The sequence below is a fragment of the Mus caroli genome, chromosome 17, assembly GCF_900094665.2.
Source record: "Mus caroli chromosome 17, CAROLI_EIJ_v1.1, whole genome shotgun sequence".
Lineage (NCBI taxonomy): Eukaryota > Metazoa > Chordata > Mammalia > Rodentia > Muridae > Mus > Mus caroli.
In genome coordinates this window covers 17370167-17393910 of record NC_034586.1, presented here as the reverse complement: position 1 = coordinate 17393910, position 23744 = coordinate 17370167, and the positions used below count along the sequence as shown (strand labels likewise).

General features: G+C 38.5%; 1 protein-coding gene across 1 annotated transcript in view; it reads left to right on the top strand.

Moving 5' to 3' along the window:
- Positions 1-19176, top strand: part of LOC110283879 (zinc finger protein 501-like) — a 37976-nt gene extending 18800 nt beyond the window's left edge. Inside the window, exons 4-7 of the mRNA XM_029471641.1 lie at positions 5409-5527; positions 13042-13162; positions 15654-15780; positions 16668-19176. Coding sequence (XP_029327501.1) covers positions 13133-13162; positions 15654-15780; positions 16668-17971 — 1461 coding nt within the window. The 5' untranslated portion in view covers positions 5409-5527; positions 13042-13132 and the 3' untranslated portion in view covers positions 17972-19176. The remainder of the gene's footprint in view (positions 1-5408; positions 5528-13041; positions 13163-15653; positions 15781-16667) is intronic.
- The last annotated feature ends 4568 nt before the right edge of the window (positions 19177-23744 follow it).

Genomic DNA, 23744 nt, shown 5'->3' with positions numbered 1-23744 from the left:
CCCAGATGTCCCTCAACAGAGGAATAGATACAGAAAATGTGGTACATTTACACAATGGAGTACTACTCAGCTATTAAAAAATGAATTTATGAAATTCTTAGGCAAATGAATGGATCTGGAGGATATCATCCTGAGTGAGGTAACCCAATCACAAAAGAAGTCACTTGATATGCACTCACTGATAGGTGGATATTGGCCAAGAAACTTAGAATACCCAAGATACAATTTGCAAAACACAAGAAAATCAAGAAGAAGGAAGACCAACATGTGGATACTTCATACTCTCTAGAATACAGAACAAAATACCCATCGAAGGAGTTACAGAGAAATAGGTTGGAGCTAAGAGGAAAAGCTGGACCATCCAGAGACTGCCCCACCTGAGGGTCCATCCCATAATCCGCCACCAAACACAGACACTATTGCATATTCCAGCAAGATTTTCCTGAAAGGACCCTGATATAGCTGTCTCTTGAGAGGCTATGCCAGTTCCTGGCTAATACAGAAGTGGATGCTCACAGTCATCTATAGGATGAAACACAGGGCCCCCAATGGAGGAGGTAGAGAAAGTACCCAAGGAGCTAAAGGGCTCTGCAACCCTATAGGTGGAACAACAATGTGAACTAACCAGTATCCCCCAGAGCTCGTGTCTCTAGCTGGATATGTAGCAGAGGATGGCCTAGTTGGCCATCATTGGGAAGAGAGGCCCCTTGGTCTTGCAAACTTTATATGCTCCAGTACAGGTGAACGCCAAGGCCAAGAAGTGGGAGTGGATGGGTAGAGGAGCAGGGTGAGGGGAGGGTATAGGGACTTTTGGAATAGCATTTGAAATGTAAATGAAAAAATATCTAATAAAATTTTTAAAAATAAATAAAAATAAAAGGGCAATGACTGTGGTTGAACAAGGATCCTTGGAAGGTCGGAGTGTCCTTTGGCTATATGCCCTAGAGTTACAGGAATGGCTGAATCTTGAAGTAGTTTTATTTTCTTCAGTTTGAGGAACTGCCACACTGATTTCTGTTCCTTTGCATATCTCTTTATATTTTCATATCTTGTTTCATCTCATTTTAGATTTTTTTCAGTGTTTTTGCCTATTTACTTCAAGTCACTTTTCTTATCCTGCATTGTCCCTACTTCCTTCAGCCGTGTGCTCATGGTTTTGTGCCCATTAGTCATTTTGCTTGGAGTTATGTTCTTCATGACTCAGAGGTTTGAATTTCAGATATCACTTAAGTTGTTCTTTTTAGGAGATACTGCTATGGTTATGGTTTGATTACAGTACATCTTGTCTTATTTTCAGTATTTTGTATTGGGAATAGGAACAAAAGAAATATGAATTTAGAATTTTTGTTGTCTTGTGTTGTGTGGCTTTTTAGCTCAGGAGGCTTGTATTTCTAGCTTAGAACTCCAGCTACCTATCTTTTATCTGGGGGATTCAGAACTCTCTATAATGCTCAGATATCAGGTGCAGCAGCATCCTGCTCGATCCGCTTTAGGTGTAGGCTGGTTGCATGTGTGAGGGAATGCTGTGTAGAGTGGGTTCAGGGTAGCTGGAAAGCTGTAGTTGTATATCAGGAAGCCTGATAATGAATGGAAAGGACTTTTCTTTGTGGGGCAGGGTTAATCTCATGTACCAGGAGAGTGACAGGGAAAAGAAAAAGCTGGGTGGACCTCTACAAAATAATTAAGAAAGAGTAAGTGCCTGGCTTGAAAGTGTTTAGGGGATTCACGTGATTGGAACCAGTTGTCAGGTCTAGAACTACTCCAAAACAAAGATCCAGGCCTGAGTGACAAGAAAATTCACCATTCCAACCTGGTCCCTAGCCAGGTGCTGGTTACCTGACCCTGATAATTCTGCTTGTGTTACTAGTATAAGATTTGTCTAAAGAAAAGGAGAATTCTGTGCTAAATCTGTCGATTCCTCAGACATTGGTAGAGCAAATGCTTCCTCCATCAGTCTCACCATGCTTAATGCCTTTTCTAGGTTTATAACTTAAAGGTTGAATTCTTTAGTTGTTTCTAAGAGCTTGTCTTTTTATTCTCTTTTTATTCGGTTCTCTCACTCTCTCTTTCTGTGTGTGTGTATGTGTGTGTGTATATGTGTGTGTGTGTGTGTGTGAGAGAGAGAGAGAGAGAGAGAGAGAGAGAGAGAGAGACTTTCCACAGCACTCCATAAGGAGAGAGAGAGAGAGAGAGAGAGAGAGAGAGAGACTTTCCACAGCACTCCATAAGGTATAACTGATGCCATTGGCATACATTACAATGTTCCCTGTTCAGCTCTAGTTCTCATAATTGGGGAGTCACATTTTTTATAAGATATTTTCTTTATTTACATTTCAAATATTATTCCCTTTCCTGGTTTCTCCTCCAAAATCCCTATCTCCTACCCCCTCCCTCTGCTCATCAATCCACCAACTTCCTCTTCCTGGCCCTGGCATTCCCCTACACTGGGGCATAGAGACTTCACAGGACCAAGGGCCTCTCCCCCCATTGATAACCAACTAGGCCATCCTCTGCTACATAAGCAGCTGGAGCCATGAGTCTCACCATGTGTACTCTTTGGTTGGTGGTTTAGTTCCTAGGAGCAATGGGGGTACTGGTTAGTTTATATTGTTGTTCCTCCTATGGGATTGCAAACCCCTTCAGCTCCTTGGGTTCTTCAACTCCTGGATCTCCTTCATTGGGGCCCTGTGCACAGTCCAGTGGTAGGCTGCGAGCATCCACCTCTGTATTTTCAGGCACTGGTGGAGCCTCTCAGGAGACAGCTATAACAGGCTTCTATCAGCAAGCACTTGGCAGGAGATTCACATTTTTACTCTGGTGTAGGGGAAAAATTCTTCCTCAGATATTTTGTCTCCTTACAAAACCAAGTCTGTGTCCTTGATTCATTGGAATGTCTGAGTCTTTATTTCATGAACTTCTACACAAACTTACTGATACCTTTCTATGTGCTGTTTCACATTAACTGACATGTTCTGGGCTGGTGAGATGGCTCAGTGGGTAAGAGCACCCGACTGCTCTTCCGAAGGTCCAGAGTTCAAGTCCCAGCAACCACATGGTGGCTCATAACCATCCACAACGAGATCTGGCGCCCTCTTCTGGAATGTCTGAAGACAGCTACAGTGTACTTACATATAATAAATAAATAAATCTTTAAAAAAAAAAAAACTGACATGTTCTTATACCCGAAGCCCTCAGCCACATTACTATGGACATATGTCTTTTAGAACCAGTGCCTATTATTGTCAAATTTTTGTGTCCCTGTGTCTTTTATGAGCTGGCACTCAGGGTTATACTTTAAGAATGTAACCTAGGAATTCTCTCACAGTTCACTGATTTAAGTCTCAATAATAGCTAATTAAGGAACAATAAACCAAGAGCTGTAGAGTTGTCCCAGCATTTAAGAACACTTGTTCTTGCAGTATCCAGAAACAATTCCATGTACATTCATGGTGACATAACAGTATTCTGCAACTCAGATTCTAAAGGATATATTGACCTCTTATGGCCACTGCCGTCACTGCATGTAAGAAATGCACACTTACCTGCAGGTAAAAACCTGTACACATCAAATTAAAATACATAAATTTTAAGAAAACAGTAAATGCTCTGGAGGTACTTTATAACGATTCAAGTAAACAATACAGAAAAGAATTTGGAGATGTCTTTGCTAGCATGAGAGTTAAGTGTGCAGTCTGGATAAATGATTACCAGTGACCAAACTGAAGAAATAAATGTCAAGTCAGTGATGTACATTGGTTTTTATTGTTTGGCGAATTCCAGGTATGAGTGCATCATGTGTTTAATCAAATTCATCACTACTTCCTCAGCTTTAATTACCCAGTCACCGTTCCATAATGCTTCTTCATATCTCCATATTCACATTTTTTAAGAGTGCTAAATCTGTTTCATACTAGCTTTACATGTGTGAACCACATTTCTGAGTTGCCTATATCTCTGGTAGTGGTGTAATGATGCCTTTCACCAAGGATGGGATTTGAGCTGGGTTAATAATGTACAGTGTTTTTACCTGTAGGCACAGCTGAAATTGGGTGTCTAATGACATTTCATGTGAGAGGTTTGGAAACCAGATCAGCTATGTCAGTTAAAGTTTAATCAAAACCTTGGTTCACATGGTAAAGTGAGCATGAGCATATAACACAAATGGATAGCCCAAGAAAGTCACCATTGAAAAGGCAAGGGACAGAGGCACAGCTAGCATGGAGGTAAATCTGGAACTTCCAAGGGCAAAGGAGGTGGAATGATGTGAAATAGGCAGTAACAGGGCCAAGGGTCTAGTTAGTTCTTTGGTACAGCTCATCAGAACTCAGAGTCTAAAATTCTGCTGTGGCTATCTTAACTGCTTCACAAGTTTTTAGATCATGTGAACTGGGCTTATCCTGATGTTTTCATGCATGTTATGAGTTTGAGGATAGTCCTAGGAGCTTTATGTGGTAGAGGATTTGCCTTACCTGTTGTCTGAAAACATGGTCCTCTTGGACACTGTGGCAGTTGCAAAGATCCTGGAGTTTAACTCCATCCATTATTTCTAACTCTGCTCTTTTGCAATTTGCCTATTCAAGGCAAATTCCCCCTGGTGATGTGGCATCCCCAGAAAGCTTTTTAGATAATAATCACATAAGTAGCTGCTGTAGGTTTGGTTGAATCAGGAAGTTTAATTTAGCAAGCTTTATTAAAGGTATGGTTGTAAACGTTAACCTTTACTAAGGGAACTTTTTTCTGCAATTAATTTTTTGGGATTTGTATGTATTCTAGGATGCAAATACCACATCAGAATTTTGAGAAATGTTGTTTCTTATGGTTAGTTCTTAATATTGCACCTCAAAGACTGGAGTAGTGAGTGCATATGCATGCTCTGAGATGACATCAGGTCACACTCTTTTTACTGTTTTTAGATATACTATAGGTTGGGGCAAAATTCTCACCTATTAATCAACTAAGAGCCCTGGATGGTAAAGAGAAAGGCGATTGTAGCAAGGGATCCAGATATGCTAGAGGGATTGAGTAAGGGATGAGATGGGCTTCAAGTGATAATAGAAAGAGAGCATGAATTTCATTTTGTGAGGTTTTATTTCATTAATGATTCTGGAACTTTTCACTGAGGAAACTGTAGATATGATAACTGGATTTTTCATATTATGCTGTACAGTAAGCAAACAGTTGCTCTCAGTATTTGTTTAATTTTGAATCTCTGAAATAACTGTTGCCCATTGAAACAGTTTCTTTGACCCCAGCTGAACATAGCAACACACTAGCTATGAGTGTGGTAGAACACATCAGATTTTCTTCTAAGTCCTGTTACATTCCTTATCATTAACTTTTGGCCATGTTCCCTGTGTAACCCTTTGTTTTGTTTTGTCTTGTTTTTTGTTTTTGTTTTTTCAATGGAGCTTCCCTCAGATTGAACCAGAAAGCCTTCTGTTACTCAGAAAAGAGTCCTGACACTGTGACACCAGAGGGTATGCCTTTCCTGACTGATTGGAATTGTATCACATGGATTTAAATCTGGGTATGGACTTTGATAACTCTACTTCTTGCCGCAGTCTGCATAGTTGTTTTTAACACTATGAATGCTACCACCAGGGAGTCCAAAATATTTGTAGACAGTATGAGTGTCTTGATCTGAGTTATTTTTTCTCAAGAAGGTCCACTTGCTCTCTGACTCTGCTGTATTGACCTCTTGAAATTTTCCTGTCCTTGAAATGTGTACACACTGATAACACTGTATTGAATTAGTTCAGAGTAGAGGAGAAGAGTTCCCATTGCCCTTTTTATTGTACTGTTTTTTTTAGCTGTGCTTCTCTTTGTCGTTATTATTCTGAGGCATGTTCCTTCTGTTTGCACATTCTTGGGATTTTTATACTAGGCAAATGTCTTAAGACAGGGCTTTCATGCGTCTATTGACATGATCATTTTTCTTCTCTCACTGCTTCTACATGTTTTGTTTCTCACATTCATTAGTTTGTAGGTATTTAAAGAGTCTTACATTCTGGTGTTAACTCAGCTTTCCTTCCATTTCCATGGAATTTAGAGACAATCTGTGTGTCTGTGTACATTCTGATAACTGGTCTATGATTTGTCTTTGCAAATAATTGTTTGAGCTCCTCTGCTTTTGACATTGAGGAAAAGTCAGCTTGGTGTGATGAATTTCTAGTGTTCCTCTTCTTTGTATTTTAGGGATTATTCTCCTTTTGACAGTACCTGGTTGTTCTAAGAAAAGGGGAATTCCATGCTACTCTGTCTAGTTCTTAGTCACTGTTAGAGGAAACTTCTTGTTTCAAGCTAAGGACTTGCTTGATGCATCTTGCAGTTTTATAATGCAGAAGGTTGATTTATTCACTTTTTCTAAGAACTCACATTTCTTTTTCAATTCTGATTTATTCATGTATAATTTTCCCCAACACTGCATAATATAATACTGACATCATTGCTATACCTTGCAGTGTCCCCATTTATATGTCTAGTTTTTATACATAAAGAGTTACTCTATTAGTTTAGAGTAGGTGAAAATTTTCAGTACTTTAGTCTCTGCACAGAGACAAGTTTGTTGTGTTGAATGATTATATTATCTTTAGATCTGTTTCATTAATTTCTACATGACCTTACTATTATCTTTGTACATATTACTTCAGATTGACTGCTTTTCACCTTTTTCCGCCCTGGGACACATAATTGTGGACAAGTATCCATCCCAACCAGTGTCTCTTGTTGCCAGAAGTTTCCATGTGTCTTTGTTATCTTTGTCTGATTGTTTTTCCTTACCTGGCATTCAATCTGGCACTCTAAGAAAAGGTCTTTGGTTCTTCATGAAGTTTGTCTCAGTGATCTTTGATTTAGGTCTCTATAGCAGGTAATTAGACACAATTAAGAGCAACAGATGATAGACAGTAATGATGTGCATTGGTTCTTCCAGTTTTCAGGTTCTATTCCCTATACCAGCCTTGGGACTTTATATTTATCCACATGTCAGGTTCTAACCCCCTTTGGCCTTCTGTAGGCTCTGTGTGCATGGCATGCACAGACCTACATTGCTGTCTTGTATGACCCTGGAAGGGATGGTGTGACATGGTTTCCTGTCCCTAGAGCAGAGCCAGTAGGGTATGGACCTCCACAAGTGCTGACAATTGCTGTAAGCGTGGGGCTTGTTTGTATATTTTGTTTCACGTTCTTCCTTCAGGAAATGTTCTTTCTGTCAAAGTTATGGGGGATGTTCTCCCTACCAAGTTTAATGACTCCATGATAATTAGAATCAGCATGAGTCCAGGAGGTGAGTATATATTTAGTGTTCCTCTGCAAAATTTTAAATGTTATGACCTTCAGGACAGCTCTTAAAGCTGTGGAAACAAACTCTGAAAACACAAGTTCAAGAAAATATGAACAGGATTTCTCAATGTAAGGCTTAAATATGAACTGTATTAGGAGCTTCATGAACTGGAAAGAACAGAGGCAGCTGCACTAATGAGTCAGTAAAAGGAAGAAATAGTAAAAAAAAAAAAAAAAAAAAAAAAAAAAAAAAAAGACAAAACCAAAAACAAGGGTCATGGTTCAGATATCAAAGGAGCAGGGAGTGAGGTAATGATGATCTCAGGACAGGATGGCAGGATTCCACCCAATTAAGCTCATTGTTTGTATATATAAAGGCAGGCAGATTTCTAAATTTAAGGTGAGCCTGAGACAAAGCAAGTTTAGGTCCAGGCATGGTGGTACACACCTTTAAATTCCTAAGGATTTTTCTTTTATTTATTGCTCATGCAAATAAAAGAATGGGCTTTCGTCTGCAAGAAAGAGCTTCATGGACAGAACTGCATAGAGAGGGATACCTAGAGAGAACTGTTTTCAGAATTGACATAGCTCTTTTTTTATTTTTTCTGGTGGAATTTCTGACTTTGATCAGAAAATACAATTTTTTTTTTGTAACAGCATTTCTTACTTTGATCAGAAAACCCATGAGCTATCCAGAGCTTTTCAGTTTTTTTAGTTTTTTGTTTGTTTGTTTGTTTTTTGTCTAGCAGAGAGCTGTCTAGAACAGAGAACTATCTTATGCAGAGAGCTATCTACAGGGCCATCTCGAGCAGAAAATAGAGCTGTCATGTTTCACCTATCACTGACTTTGAGTTGTTTTCTTCCATTGCTCCCACACACCACTTCCTCAGGAACCCCTCTCTATTTTTTTTCCTTTCCTTTTTTTGTTCTTTTTTTTTTCTTGGATATTTTCTTCATTTACATTTCAAATGCTATCCCAAAAGTCCCCTATACCCTCCCACTACCCACTCACTCCCACTTCTTGGCTCTGGCTTTCACCTGTACTGGGGCATATAAAGTTTACAAGACCAAGGGGCCTCTCTTCCCAATGATGGCCAACTAGGCCATCCTCTGCTACATATGCAGCTAGAGACACGAATTCTGGGGTACTGATTAGTTCATATTGTTGTTCCACCTATAGGGTTACAGACCCCATCAGCTCTTGGGTAATTTCTCTACATTGGGGGCCCTGTGTTCCATCCTATAGATGACTGTAAGAATCCACTTCTGTATTTTCCAGGCACTATATGAGGAGACAGCTATATCAGTGTCCTTTCAGCAAAATCTTGCTGATGTATGCAATAGTGTCTGCGTTTGGTGGCGGATTATGGGATGGGCAGTCTATTGATGGACCATCCTTTCGTCTTAGCTCCAAACTTTGTCTCTGCAACTTCTTACATGGATATTTTATTTCCTATTCTAGGGAGGAATGAAGTATCCACGAGTTGGTCTTCGTTCTTGATTTTCTTGTGTTTTGGAAGTTTTATCTTGGGTATTCTAGGATTCTGGGCAAATATCCACTTATCAGTGAGTGCATATCAAGTGACTTCTTTTGTGATTGGGTTACCTCACTCAGGATGATATCCTCCAGATACATCCTTTTGCCCAAGAGTTTCATAAATTCATTGTTTTTAATAGCTGAGTAGTACTCCATTGTGTAAATATACCACATTTTCAGTATCCATTCCTCTGTTGAGGGACATCTGGGTTCTTTCCGGCTTCTGGCTATTATAAATAGGGCTGCTATGAACATAGTGGAGCATGTGTCCTTATTACCAGTTTGAACATCTTCTGGGTATATGCCCAGGAGAGGTATTGCTGGATCTACCAGTAGTACTATGTCCAGTTTTCTGAGGAACTGCCAGACTGATTTCCAGAGTGGTTGTACAAGCTTGCAATCCCACCAGCAATGGAGGAGTGTTCTTCTTTCTCCACATCCTCGCCAGCATCTGATGTCACCTGAATTTTTGATCCTAGCCATTCTGACTGGTGTGAGGTGGAATCTCAGGGTTGTTTTGATTGGCATTTCCCTGATGATTAAGGATGTTGAACATTTTTTCAAGCTCTTTTCAGCCCTTCGGTATTCCTCAGTTGAGAATTCTTTGTTTAGCTCTGTACCCCATTTTTATTAGGGTTATTTGAATTTCTGGAGTTCAGCTTCTTGAGCTCTTTGTATATATTGGATATTAGTCCCCTATCAGATTTAGGATTGGTAAAAATTCTTTCCCAATCTGTTGGTGGCCTTTTTGTCTGATTGACAGTATCTTTTGCCCTACAGAAGCTTTGCAATTTTATGAGGTCCCATTTGATTCTTGATCTTACAGTACAGGCCATTGCTGTTCTGTTTAGGAATTTTTACCCTGTGTCCATATCTTCGAGAGGAACCCCTCTCTAAATGAGATTGGTCCTCAACACAACATGGAAGTAAAGATATCCCTGGAAAAAAATTAAAATTAATAAACCTTATTTAAAAAAAAAGAAACTGCAAATAATCTGGAAGTATTGAAAAGCCTTCAAGCTAGGCAGTGGTGGAGCACGCCTTTAATCCCAGCACTTGGGCAGCAGAGGCAGAGGCAGGTGGACTTCTGAGTTCGAGGCCAGCCTGGTCTACAGAGTGAGTTCCAGGACAGCCAGGGCTACACAGAGAAATCCCGTCTCGAAAAACAAAAAAAAAAAAAAAAACTTTTTTTTAAAGAAAGAAAAGCAGGCAAGATAACAGCACAGGAATGAATATAGAGTTATAACTAATGTGAGACTAAATATGGATCCTAGATATGTGACAGGATAGCTAATACTGTATATCAACATTGGGAGTGTTAGGAATGAATCTGTGTATGATAAATAAAATTGTTTGTGTACATGGGATTCAGAGTGGAGAACATCCCATGTCCATTGGAATGTGACAAAAGAGTTATCATATTGATGATGTGGTTAGGTACATAGCAGTAACATTTATGAGGAACTACTATAATTGTGGAATTTATAATATAGGAAAATGCTGTTATGCAGCACCTGCATTAATACAATAAATTGAATTAAGGGTTCCATGGTAATGTGCCCAAAGTCAAACCCAACGAACTCTTCCATGCTGTTCAAAAGTAAAGGGCATTGTAGCCCAGCACACTGAGTGACATTCTCACTCTCCCACTCATTCCAGAGCATATGGGACCTAGGCAGCCACATTTTTCTGAACCGAAGAGAAGGATGTAGGCATTTTTCTCATCAGTAAATGAACACCCCCACACACACACAGTGCCACATGGGGCCCCTGGGAAATACCCTCTCTTGATTTTTCTAACCCATCCCTTGTTATTCATGTTTTCATCCCATTTCTCCTTCTAGTATTTCACGTATACTTGGAGGCAGGTTTTGTATTGGTAGTCAGGCTGTCATGTATTCATAATTCCAGCTGCCATGGTATATGATAGTGGATTTGTATACCTCACTCCCCTTCCTTCAGCTCTTACAACCTTCCCCTTCACCCTACTTCATTCAGTCTTACTTCCCAGCAGTCTCTGAAATGAGTTTTCTATTACAAACCATGTTTGTCTGATTTAGGCTCTCAGGACTACAGGGTATGTTGTAAGTAAAAGAATTTTAAGGAAATTCCAGTATTCTGACATGTACCCATAATGGGATTCTATTAGTCATAGAATCCCATCCTGGGCCTGTGATTTTTTCCAGTCATTGACTTTTAGCTGGCATCTAGTGCCAGCTATGAATTTCCTTTATGGGCTAACCTTAGTTCAAACCAGAAAAGCATCTGTTATTTACAATAATCTTGGCCATATTCATCTGGTGGGCATACCTTGCTGGACAGGATGGTCTTGCAGCACTAGGAATCAGCATCTGAGGAGAGCCACTGATGATTCTCTTTGCCCAGCAACCTACAGAGCCCTGTTAACAATATGAATGGTACACCAGGATATCTAATACATTTTTAGACAATGAGTGATCTGCTGACTTCTCAGCATTTTCCCTGGGGATGTATAAAACCAAGTGATATTTTCTTGTAGTTTTATATAGCTTATTAAGAGTATTATCAGATTTGAACTTTCTTGTGGGATATTTTTAGTTTTTGAATTGAAGAATTACATTTCCCAAATCATGAAATTTGGAAAAATATGTCTTCCCCATACTCTTATTTAACACATTGAAAGTGTTATATGTCTTACTTTCTCTTTGTAAGCACTGTTGCACTGTGATGAATTAGTGTTGAGGCATAGCCTACCTATCCTTGTCATGCTTTGTATAGTACAATAATGACATCTGTCTTCTAATTTTGTAAGGACAGATTTAGGTTGTTGGCTACTGTCTTGATTATGATGATTTATGTTCCTTCTGTTCTCACATTCTTTCTTCAGTGCTTTCATATTGAATCAATGTGCTGTTTTGCCCCATGTCTTTCATGGATATATTGACATGGTTGTGTGGCTTCTGTCACTGACATATTTTGTGCCTTAAATTATTTGTTATGTGATACTGAAACAGTTTTGCATCCTTGACATAAAATCAAGTTGAGTTCCCTTTCTGGATTCATTAGAGAGAATCTCTTTGCCATGTATTGCTGATTGGGAAGCTGAAAAGTGCCTGGAACAATACCAAGACACAGATATATACATGTCCAGGAAGATGTTTCCAACTGTGATAGGATTTTGACGGATCTGACAAAATGAGTGAATCATCCCAAGAGCACACCCTGAAATGATTCACTTTATCTTTATGCATATCCTCTTATGAGTAGCAGCCCTCAGAGAGTTTCTCCCATGACAGCTTCTTGATGATTCTGCCTTGACATTTGCTGGAACAGTTGTTCTCAGTCTGTGGCTCATGACCCCTTGGGGGTCAATTGACCTTTTCACAGACTACTATACAACATATATTACTGATGGTTTTAGAAACTGATATACCACGCCCATTTCAATCTACAGGTGGGTCTACTACATGTAGATAATTTAATAAGAGTTCCTGGTACTGTATTACAAAGGTGGAGAACCACTGTCTTAGAACAGTTAGCACATGGACATTCCACTTAAAGACATGTAATTGTAATGTTCTACCTAGAAAAGTATTTGTGTTGCTTTCAAGTGATCAATATTCTCACAAAGTGATGTACAGATGATTTAGAAAAGAGGTTCACATTGAAAGAAGAGTAAACGGAAACATAGATTTTACCTCACAAACAATGTGAAATTAGATGATGGTGAAAATGGCTGTAACTCAACCTGATAATGATTTATCAATTTGAGCAAAAGATGATATTGGCAGATAGAATCTATGCCTCTACATCAAGACAACAGGACACACATGGAAAATAGATGTACTGTATCTGCCAGATAGAAGGAAATGAAACATGATCAAAGGGTCAGATATTGTATTCTAGTGTGATAACTAATGAAACTTTATTTAATGCTAGGCATCCATCTTAGGGCCCGACTAGCCATTTGCCTCTGGTTCTAGTTCTTGAATCATAAGTTCCTAGTAATAACCCTGAGTAGTAATTTTCTTGCAGCAGGTATACATATACTCTATATTTGTGCCTGGAACCTGTTGAGGTTTGAAAAAAGCCTGAGATTGTAGTCATTTTCCTTTCCATAATAAATATATCATTCCATGCTTTCCTGTCTGTATGAATGTTGACAAGATTTCTGTTATCATTTTGATTTTGGTGTGCGTTTATTTGTTTTACCATTGACCATAACAGAGTTGTATTAATTTTAGCTTTTAATTTTGGAAACCTTGATGTGAAATTTCAATAAGACTTCCAGTTTAAATTCCTGAGATAGAAACTTGGAGAAGAACAGTAAGAAGAATGAATGCTTCCCTGGTAAATGCTCCCCAGGTCAGTGTCCTGTCCATATTTTTTTGAAAATCCTTTCATTATTTTAAACCATTCGAAACTTTACTTTTCTTTCTCTGTTAATGTTATCTATATTGTTGGTTTTCTTTCATTATCTTTATTCTTCCCCAATAATCAAAATTATGTCTTTTAGTACTTTTTCACTTATAATGGGACAAGTACAGACTTGTCCAATTATATTTTTACTGGGTTTTATACTGTGAGGACATAGATTTCCAAGGATCGATGACCTGTAGTTCAGAAAGACAATGTATAATCGATGTTCAAAGAATATATTGATGTTTAATTTCTACATTCATTGGCCTTCTGTCATTTAATATTTCTGGGAATGGAAGGTCTCCTGTGCCACATAAACTGCATTTCAGGAATAGTCAGGTTTCCAGAAATAACCTTGTGAATGTAGATCTGCAAATACATGGACACTGACATTACTGAGCAATGTATGGAAGATAGAATTTATGAAATTATAGAATTAGAAGTCTATTCACTGTCTTTAAACCTGATAGTAAATATTTCAGCTCCCTAGAGACATAGATGATGAAAGGAACGTATAGCTTTTTCTTACCAAAACATTGATGCGTTTGTGAGGAGATGCAGGTTGTAGTATTATAGTATCTCTTTTCAACATTTTATGTCACATAGTCATCTTGGGTTTGTTGACATGTGAAATCTGTCTCAGGAGAGACATTGCCTAGTGCTTAGTGTGGTCAGTTCTCATAGACAGATGATTGTTTTCTTCTTCCCTATTGTTTTATTTTTTTAGAGATAATATAAACATTACTGTGTGTGCCTTTGTATTCAACACATGCCATATATTAGTAGGAATTTGCTGGAAAATATTATCTTAGTATTATGCATAAGCCATGAAATTTTAAGTATGCATGAATGTCCCTCTTAATTTGTTCTTTTCTTTAGGAAAAGGAATGTTCCATCCACCTTTTCTCCCACCCCGTCTATGTATTACATAGGGGGAAACTCTGAAGGGCTTTGGCAATATTTCTTTACAATAATATTTTTTCAAATACCTAAGTTTTTATAATCATAGTTTTATGTATATTAAATGATACCTTATGCCCCTGAAATCCTGAGTTGAGCATCCAGCCCTTGGAACTGAAGTTAAACATGATAGTGAGCTGCAATGTGTGTAGAAGCAAAAGAAGATAAAGTTAAAATTACAAGACTAAAATTTTCAGTTAAGTCAATCTCATGAATTTTTTAAAAATTCATGAAGAATTAGTATAATTCTCAATTAAAAAACTCGATTTGATCAAAAAATTCTACTTCAATTGAATGCATTGTCACATGTGCCATTTATTTCCATATACATACCTAATATAGAAATAAAAACTATATGTAATTTATGACCTTGTTATTATTATATTGCATATATCAACCTTGATTAAACTTTCAATAATTCTATGCTATCTAATAGTAGCATTTTTATTTACTGTTATGAATATAGTCTCATAAAATAACTTCACAAAGTATTTGATTCTGTGTGTCCTTTGGAATGTTGACTGTGTTCACTGATGTTAAACTCCTTTTATGTTTAAAGAAAAATGTGATTTTTAATTCATTCAATAATTCTGAATTTCATATTGTACATCTTTGTTCTAGAAAGGGTACAGCATTGTTCCTAGGTCTCAGGATGCCAACTGAGAATTTTAAAATAAAGTCATGTGAGCCCCTGCTAGGGATAGGATTGATGTAGTGTCCATAGTTGAGGAAGACTGAGAGCTGTAGAATTTAGAAACACAGTTTTACTCATTTGAACTTTACCATCTGTGATGTGACACTGGGATTCTGTTTCATAGCAACCCATACTTCATAAAGCTACACTCCTGAATCTAGACAAGAAATGTGTATTTTATATTCCCTACAAGTTTTCTGATTACAATCCTGTAATCCTGTTTCAGAGAAATAGAAAATAAAATTAAGACTGACTGTTTTGCATCGTTTATTAAAATTAATTTTCAATTTTCTTTCATGTTTGTTGGTACATATGGCTGAATGCATACATATGTGCTGTGTATTCCTTGAGCCTGTAGGGCTCAGAAGAGTGCATTGCATTTCAGAGAATTGGGATTAGAAATCTGTTGTGTAGTTCCATATGTGCATTGGGAAACAACTTTAGATTATAGAACACAAAGTACAGACAAATTTTCAAATGAAGTGATAGTGGCAAAACCTTCATCTACTGCTAAGGTCTTAGAAAACATTAGAAAGTTAATGAAGGGGAGAGACCTTATGAATGTAAGCAATATAATATATCATTCTATACATTGCCTTTGAAGGAGCAGCAATGCTTACCTTATGACTCATTTCTAAGCACTTCTAGAAGATGTTGTTTGTCCTTAAATATTTATCATGGCTTAGCTTTATCACAAATTACCTCTAATTCTTTAGGACGTTTCTACCTAGGAAATCACTTTTGTCCAGTAGCACATAGTAAACAGGTATTTTTCCATTTCAGGGTCTGTTAACATTCAAGGATGTGGCTGTGGAGTTCTCACAGGAGGAATGGGAATGTCTTGACTGTGCTCAGAGGACATTGTACATGGATGTGATGTTGGAGAATTATAAGAATCTATTTTTTGTGGGTAAGAATAATTTTTGTGTAGAATTCCTGATATATATTTTTTAATTTACCTATTGTATGTTTATGTTATCCCTCTGAAATGTCTATATACTCCCAGAATAAGGGAAATTCTCGTTTCCAACATAACTTTTCATTGTTTTTCTTTTATATTTCTCTACGTTCTTTTGAAGAGGAACCAGTGTTATATTCTCGGTAATCTCTCCAAGCTTAATGTCTACTTTTAATCAAAACTTCCAAGTTCAAAAAAAAAAAAAAAAAAAATGACTATTCAGAGCAAGACAATATATTGCCACACATATAATAGTTGGAATATTTTAATTTTATTATTGCATTAAAGTCTTCACTTATTTATGAATTTTAAAAATGGACAAGGTTTTAAATGGAGAAAGAGCTGTTGGTTGGAGAGTTTTGTTGTTACCTCTTCACTTTTTTATATGTGGTCTCTATGTTTGGTACTGGCACAGCATGGTCTTTGAATTGTGAATTCCATTATATGTGGATTGTGGATTATATAATGAATTTGTAGCTGACCAAAGTTACATAGTGTCACTATCATAAAGCATAAACAACAAAATAGAGAAACAATTTTTGATATATTTTAATTTGCTCCTTTCTCAAAGTTTACTGCGCAAGCTACTTTTTCCACCTTCTCCAAAATACACTGTTTAAATAAGGGTTTTGAGTCTATTATCATTTCCTGTTATTTGTTATAGATAAGATTTAAGGTTGTTCTAAGCATCCATGTAATGATTGTGAAAAAGACCACTTTTGAGAGCTGTATTCTTGAGAATCATTAAATTACATTAGAAAAATGTCAGGAAACATGGGATATTGTCTTACTTATCCATTAGTCCCTATTGTCTCTAATTGCACTTTTTTTTTTTTCAGAGAATCTTTGCACTTTTCCTAAATATGAGAATGGCTTGGATCAAGACACACAGCATATTGTTCACAAGCATGTAACTATCCAAAAGAAGTCTTATAAATATTATGAGCATGGCAAAATCATCCAGGAATACACCCAAAGTGTACTTTACCAAGATAACTTCAGGGATACACATGTTGAGTCATCAAACGTAAACAGACATGAAACTGGAAACACCAGAGAACCTTGCAAATATAAAAACTGTGTAAACTGTTTAAATTTGTGTTCTATCATTGGTCTAAATCAAGGACTCCACATAGGAAAGAAAGAACACAATGGGACAGTGCTTGATAAGGTTTTTGACTCTAAACAAATACTTGGGCTGAAACAAACCAATAGTGGAAAGAAACCTTACAGATGTAGTGAATGTGCCAGATGCTTCACCAAGAAATGCAAGCTTAGACAACATCAGACAATTCATACTGGAGAGAAACCTTACAAATGTAGTGAATGTGACAAATGCTTTTTTTACAAATACAGTCTTAGTATTCATCAGAGATTTCATACTAGAGAGAAACTTTACAAATGTAGTGAATGTGACAAATGCTTTACCTTTAAAAGTGTTCTTAGAATTCATCAGAGAATTCATACAGGAGAGAAACCGTACAAATGTAGTAAATGTGAAAAATCTTTTACCCGGAAAAGCAATCTTAGAATTCATCAGAGAATTCATACAGGAGAGAAACCTTATAAATGTAGTGAATGTGACAAATGCTTTACCTTCAAAAATACTCATCGAATTCATCAGAGAATTCATACAGGAGAGAAACCATACAAATGTAGTGAATGTGAAAAATCTTTTACCCGGAAAAGCCATCTTAGAATTCATCAGAGAATTCATACAGGAGAGAAACCCTATAAATGTAGTGAATGTGACAAATGCTTTACCTACGAACACACTCTTAGTAATCATCAGAGAATTCATACAGGACAGAAGCCTTACAAATGTAGTGAATGTGACAAATGCTTTACCCGAAAATGTAATCTTATTATTCATCAAAAAATTCATACAGGAGAAAAACCATATAAATGTAGTGAATGTGACAAATGCTTTACCCACAAAGGCGGTCTTAGTATTCATCAGATAACTCATACTGGAGAGAAGCCTTACAAATGTAGTGAATGCAACAAATGCTTCACTCACAAAGGGGATCTTAGACGTCATCAGAGAATTCATTCTGGAGAGAAACCTTATAAATGTAGTGAATGTGACAAATGCTTTACCCGCAAATTCAGTCTTAGAAGTCATCAGAGAATTCATACATGAGAGCAGCCTTACAAATGTAGTGAGTGCGACAAATGCTTTACCTTTAAAAGTGATCTTAGAATTTATCAGAGAATTCATACGGGAGAGAAACCATACAAATGTGAATGTGAAAAATCTTTTACCCGGAAAAACAATCTTATAATTCATCAGAGAATTCATACAGGAGAGAAACCTTATAAATGTAGTGAATGTGACAAATGTATTAATCACAAAGGTGATTAACAATCATCAGAGAATTCATATAGGAGATAAGCCTTATAAATGCAGTGAATGTGGCAAATGCGTTCACAAATACAGTCTTAGTATTCATTAGAGAATTCATACAGGAGAGGAACCTTATACATGTAATGAATGTGATGAATTCTTTAGACATAAATGTAGTCTTAGCACTCATCTGAAAATGTACACATTCGAGAATATTTACAAATGAAGCAGATGAGACAAACCCTTCACCAAGAAAGATCATCTTAGAAGTCATCAAAGAATACATACAGGAGAGTGACCTTTCAAATGTTCATGTTCAAATCCTTTATTCTTAGCTTATCTCACAGTACATCAGAAAATTCATACAGGAGAGAAACCTCACAAATGTAACCCGAGGAAAGAGTTTTACCTGAAAAATAGTTTCTTCCGGAAAACATGTGGCATGTATTTTACCCAAGCGGAATTCTTTACAATACTTGACGCTCCACACTAGAGTTAATTATGAATATTAGGAAAGCATTTTAGTGTTCAAATCTTAGAAACTATGAAGCATGTATGCTGGAGAATCTCTGAAAATGTGCCAATGGAGAAAATTTTTCAAATTGTTCACTATCAAACATTCCATAATAAAGACAAAGTAGAGAAGCCAGAAGAATCTGTAACACTTCTATGGAGACTGAAATAATCCATTTGAGAGGAAATCTGATTATGGCGGATAATATGACTCTCAAAATAGTGATACCAATAAGCATTCTGTATGTTTAATTTAAATGAAGAAACTCAGACAAATCATTTGTTAAAAGAGGATTTGATAAACTGAGCCACCAAAATGCCAGTATTCCTACAGATAGAGATTGCTCTCAGTGTCAAGAATTCATAATCTGTATCATATGCTGGTTTCAAGTTTCAGGATAGAAACTGTCTTTGAGTCCCTTGGGCTCTGATCACCAACTCCTTCCCCACAGTTGTGTATATAACTGCAATAAATTTCATTGATTGAACAAGTTGGACTTGGTTGTTTTCAGTTTTGACTTGGGATAGGTAGATGGATATGTGTGTTGCATCTCTGTAGAAAATGTCTCTCATACAACATGCTGAACCCATTACTATTTTCTCCATACTTGTAACATAAAATTAAAACTAGACCAATATTTTTCAACCTGTCAATAGAAATTCCTTTGGGAGTATTATGAACTTCTAACAGGTTACAGAAGACCATAGGAAAACAGATATTTCTGATGATCTTAGAGTGAAACATTCCTTTTTCTCTAGATGAATCCACCTACATCAATGTACTTTGTATTTTATGACAATGCTGTATTATTAGGAATGTTAGAACCGTTGTATTAGAACACAATTGTGTTAACTAAAATAAGAGAGACTGTTCCATGCTCCTGCCTTACTGCCATCGACTGAGGAATAAGGCTGCTTTCTACCTTGAATTCCAAGAAGAGTGAGAGAAAGTTCTCTACCAAGAACAAATGAAACTACTATTGCTTCAAGGTTGTCAGTGACAAAATCCACTAGACTGTCTTTCTTTATGTGGCTCTTAACTCATATTAACACCAAGTGATTCAACTTCAATGACACCAAGTGATTCAACTTCAATAAGCCATGGGCAAATATTACAGACCATTGTGTTAGCCTGTCCTGTTGTAGCTCATCACTCTATATATCACAAGGGATGTATTAGATTTTATTTCTTTTTTGTTAACTAATTTACAGAATGGTAATATCATATATATCTGAGAACATTTCATCCTGAAACAAGATTCAGTAACTGACTTTACTAAGGTATTAAACTTAACATCATGGTTGGGTCCAGTCTTTAAAATATATAAGATTATAAAGCTTTAATGAGCTAGCCAGTGAACAATAGATCGGGTACATGTTGATGTACAGTTTAGAAATCTCAAAATTGTGGAAAGTCATTTTAAAATACTGAAACTAAAAGAGAAAATTGTCACACCAAGGCAAACCATTATATTAGATTATTGATAATAAATTCAGAAATACTCAGGAAATTTGGACCCTGCCCAAGGTGGTATATTATGAAACTGTATCATTACATAATTTTTCCCTGATTTTCAAAAATAAGGAATTAATTAAGCTCATGAGAAACCACTGAGTTAGAATCTGTGTTGTTCTCAGTATTGAGAGATTGTTGAAAGATAATCTTGTTTATAGAATCTTGAGTACACAGAGGTTCATACTTTCAATTGCTCACAAATAATTATTTGCTACATCAGGGATGTTGGGGCTCACACAGCAGGCAATTAAAAGTTAGGTGTCTTTACTGGCCCTTTTTAAGAAGCAGCAAGCATATGATGAGAGTGCACAAAATAGGTTCACGTAGACTCCCAGCTGAGGGTATGTGGAAAAGCACTTGTGCAGAGTGAGAAATATGCAATTCAATGGGGCAGACACAATCACCATATCAGGGTTGATGGCCAATGAAACAGTCTGTGAAATTGGAACTTGCAGTTGCATTTATAGAAGACCATGGTAAAAGCCATATTACAGGAAGCTGATGAGCATTCCTAGAGGAACTTCCACAGGCTGTTTTTAGGAACCTATCCGGATTCAGACAGTACCTTTCAGAAACAGGAAAGCTACACTTCAGCTGCAGATCATCCTGTGGAACAGCTTGGGGAAGGGAGGCAATTGGAGTTGGTAGGAGGAACCATTATTTGATTGGAACAGGTTTGTGATGCGTGGAATCAGAAGAGAGACTGAGGTCCCTAACCCTACTCCTACACTTAACCCTGTCCCTAACCCTATTCCCAACCTCAAGCCCTGTGCCTCCCACCTACACCTACACCTATCCAATTCCTCTCTTTGGAAGAATATTTCAGTTAGTCATTTCATAATAACTACATGTATAATATATTTGAATCTTACATATATTGTTGCTTGTTTGCATGCTAAAAAGCTGCATACTGATTTTCTATCTGGGGTCTCTCTGAGGCTAGTCCGCATAGGAGAGGCAGGGGCTGCAGAAACAACAGAGCTTCTTGGACAGGGTAACTTTGGGCCTTCATCCTCAGCCAGGAGGTGGAGCTGACCTCACACCTCTGTGCACCTTCCTAGCCAGAGGAGAGCTTGCCTACAGGGAGTGCTCTGACCCCCCAGGACTCAGGAGAGAGCTGGTCTCCCAGGAGTGCTAAAAGAGACTACCAGACTCACAGGAGGAAGAAAGACCGGCCAGAGACACCTAGAACATCTAACACCAGAGATTATCAGATGGTGAAAGACAAACATAAGAATCTTATTATAGAAACCAAGATTCCTAGGCATCTTCAGAACCCAGTACTCCCCACCACAGCAAGTCCTGGATACGCCAACATAGGAAAAACAAGATTCCGATTTAAAATGATATCTCATGATGATGGAAGAGGATTTTAAGAAGGACACTAATAACTCCCTTAAAGAAATACAGGAGAGACATCTAGGCACCATCCCCAGCAGAGGAGAGGGGTCCTCCTGAGAGGGCTTTTTCAGAGCAGATGAGGGAGCCATCTTGGGTCCCAGATCCCTCAGAGACTAGTCTGTGCAGGTGAGAGTGCAGACTACAGAAACAACACACCTTCTGGGACAGGCAGAAGTACACAGCTTCTGGGACAGACAGAAGCAACACAGCTTCTGGAACCCAATTTCGGGCTCCAGACATCTGGGCACCTTCCACGACAGAGGAGAGGTGTCCACCTGGGAGGGCTCTTTTGGAGCAAGTGAGGGAGCCACCTTGGGTCCTGGATCCCTCAGAGACCAGTCTGTGCAGGTCAGCTCACAGACTGCAAAGGGTGAGTGAGCAGACTGCAGAAGTGACACAGCTTCTGGGACAGGCAAAAGCGAACAGCTACTGGGACAGACCCAGATTCAGGCTCCAGACATCCAGATACCTTCCCTGCCAGAGGAGAGGTGTCTGCCCAGGAGGGCTCTGACCATCCGAGCAGGTGAGAGAGCCATCTTGTGTCCCATGTCCCTCGGAAACCAGTCTGCAGATGAGCATGCAGACTGAAGAGGCAACACATCTTCTGGGACAGGCCCTGTTTCAGGCCTTCATCTTCAGTCAGGAGGCAGTTCCAAATGCCAGATATCTGTGTACCTTCCCTGCAAGAGGAGAGCTGGCCTGCAGAGTGTACTCTGACCACTGAGACTCAGGAGAGACCTAGACTCCCAGGTCTGCTGAAAGAGGCTAACAAAATCACAGGAGGAACAAGACAACTACAACAACTAACTCCAGAGATTACCAGATGAAGAAAGGCAAACATAAGAATCTTACTAACAGAAACCAAGACCACTCACTATCATGAGAACCCAGGACTCCCACCTCAGCCAGTCCTGGATAACCCAACACACCCGAAAAGCAAGACTCAGATTTAAAATCATATCTCATGATGCTGGTAGAGGACATCAAGAAGGACTTCAATAACTCACTTAAAGAAATACAGGAAAACACTGCTAAAGAGGTAGAAGTCCTTAAAGAATTACAGGAAAACACAACCAAACAGGTGATGGAATTGAACACGACCATCTAAGACCGAAAAAGGAAAGTAAAAACAAGAAAACCCAAAGTGAGACAACTCTGGAGATATAAACCCTAGAAAAGAAATCTGGAACCATAGATGTGAGCATCAGCAACAGAATACAAGAGATGGAAGAGAGAATCTCAGGTGCAAAAGGTTCCATAGAGAACATGGGCACAACAATCAAAGAAATTGCAAAATGCAAAAACATCCAAGAAATCCAGGACACAATGAGAAGACCAAACCTATGGATAATAGGAGTAGATGAGAATGAAGATTTTCAACTTAAAGGGCCAGCAAATATCTTCAACAAAATTAAAGAAGAAAACTTCCCAAACCTAAAGAAAGAGATGCCGCCCTTCCAGTCCACGCCAGCACAGGGGTTCCTTGCCCACGGAGTCTCCGAACATCCGCAAGGAACCCCACAGGATCCCCCACTGGATCTTGGGACATCTGGTGAGTGGAACACAGCGTCTGCTCCAATCCAATCTCTCAGGACCTGAGATTGCATTAATTAGGGAAGCTGAGGGCCCGGCCTGATCAGGGTCGTGGGTCCCTTCTGGTCCATGCCAGCACCGGGGTTCCTTGCCCAAGGAGTCTCTGGACACCCACAAGGTCCCCCAAAAGACCCTCCACGGGATCTTAGTACCTCTGGTGAGTGGAGCACAGCGTCTGCTCCAGTCCAATCAACAGGATCTGAGACTGCATTAATTGGGGAAGCAGAAAACCTGGCCTGATCAGGGTCACAAGTCCCTTCCGGTCCTTGCCAGCACCAGGGTTCCTTGCGCGTGGAGTCTATGGACACCCCGAAGGTCCCCACAGGACCCTCCACGGGATCTTAAAACCTATGGTGAGTGGAACACAACTTCTGCCAGGAGGCAGGTTCGAACACCAGATATCTGGGCACCTTCCCTGCAAGAGGAGAGCGTGCCTGCAGAGAGTACTCTGACCACTGAAACTAAAGAGAGAGCTAGTCTCCCAGGTCTGCTGATAGAGGCTAACATAATCACAGGAGGAACAAGATCTAACCAGAGACAACTATA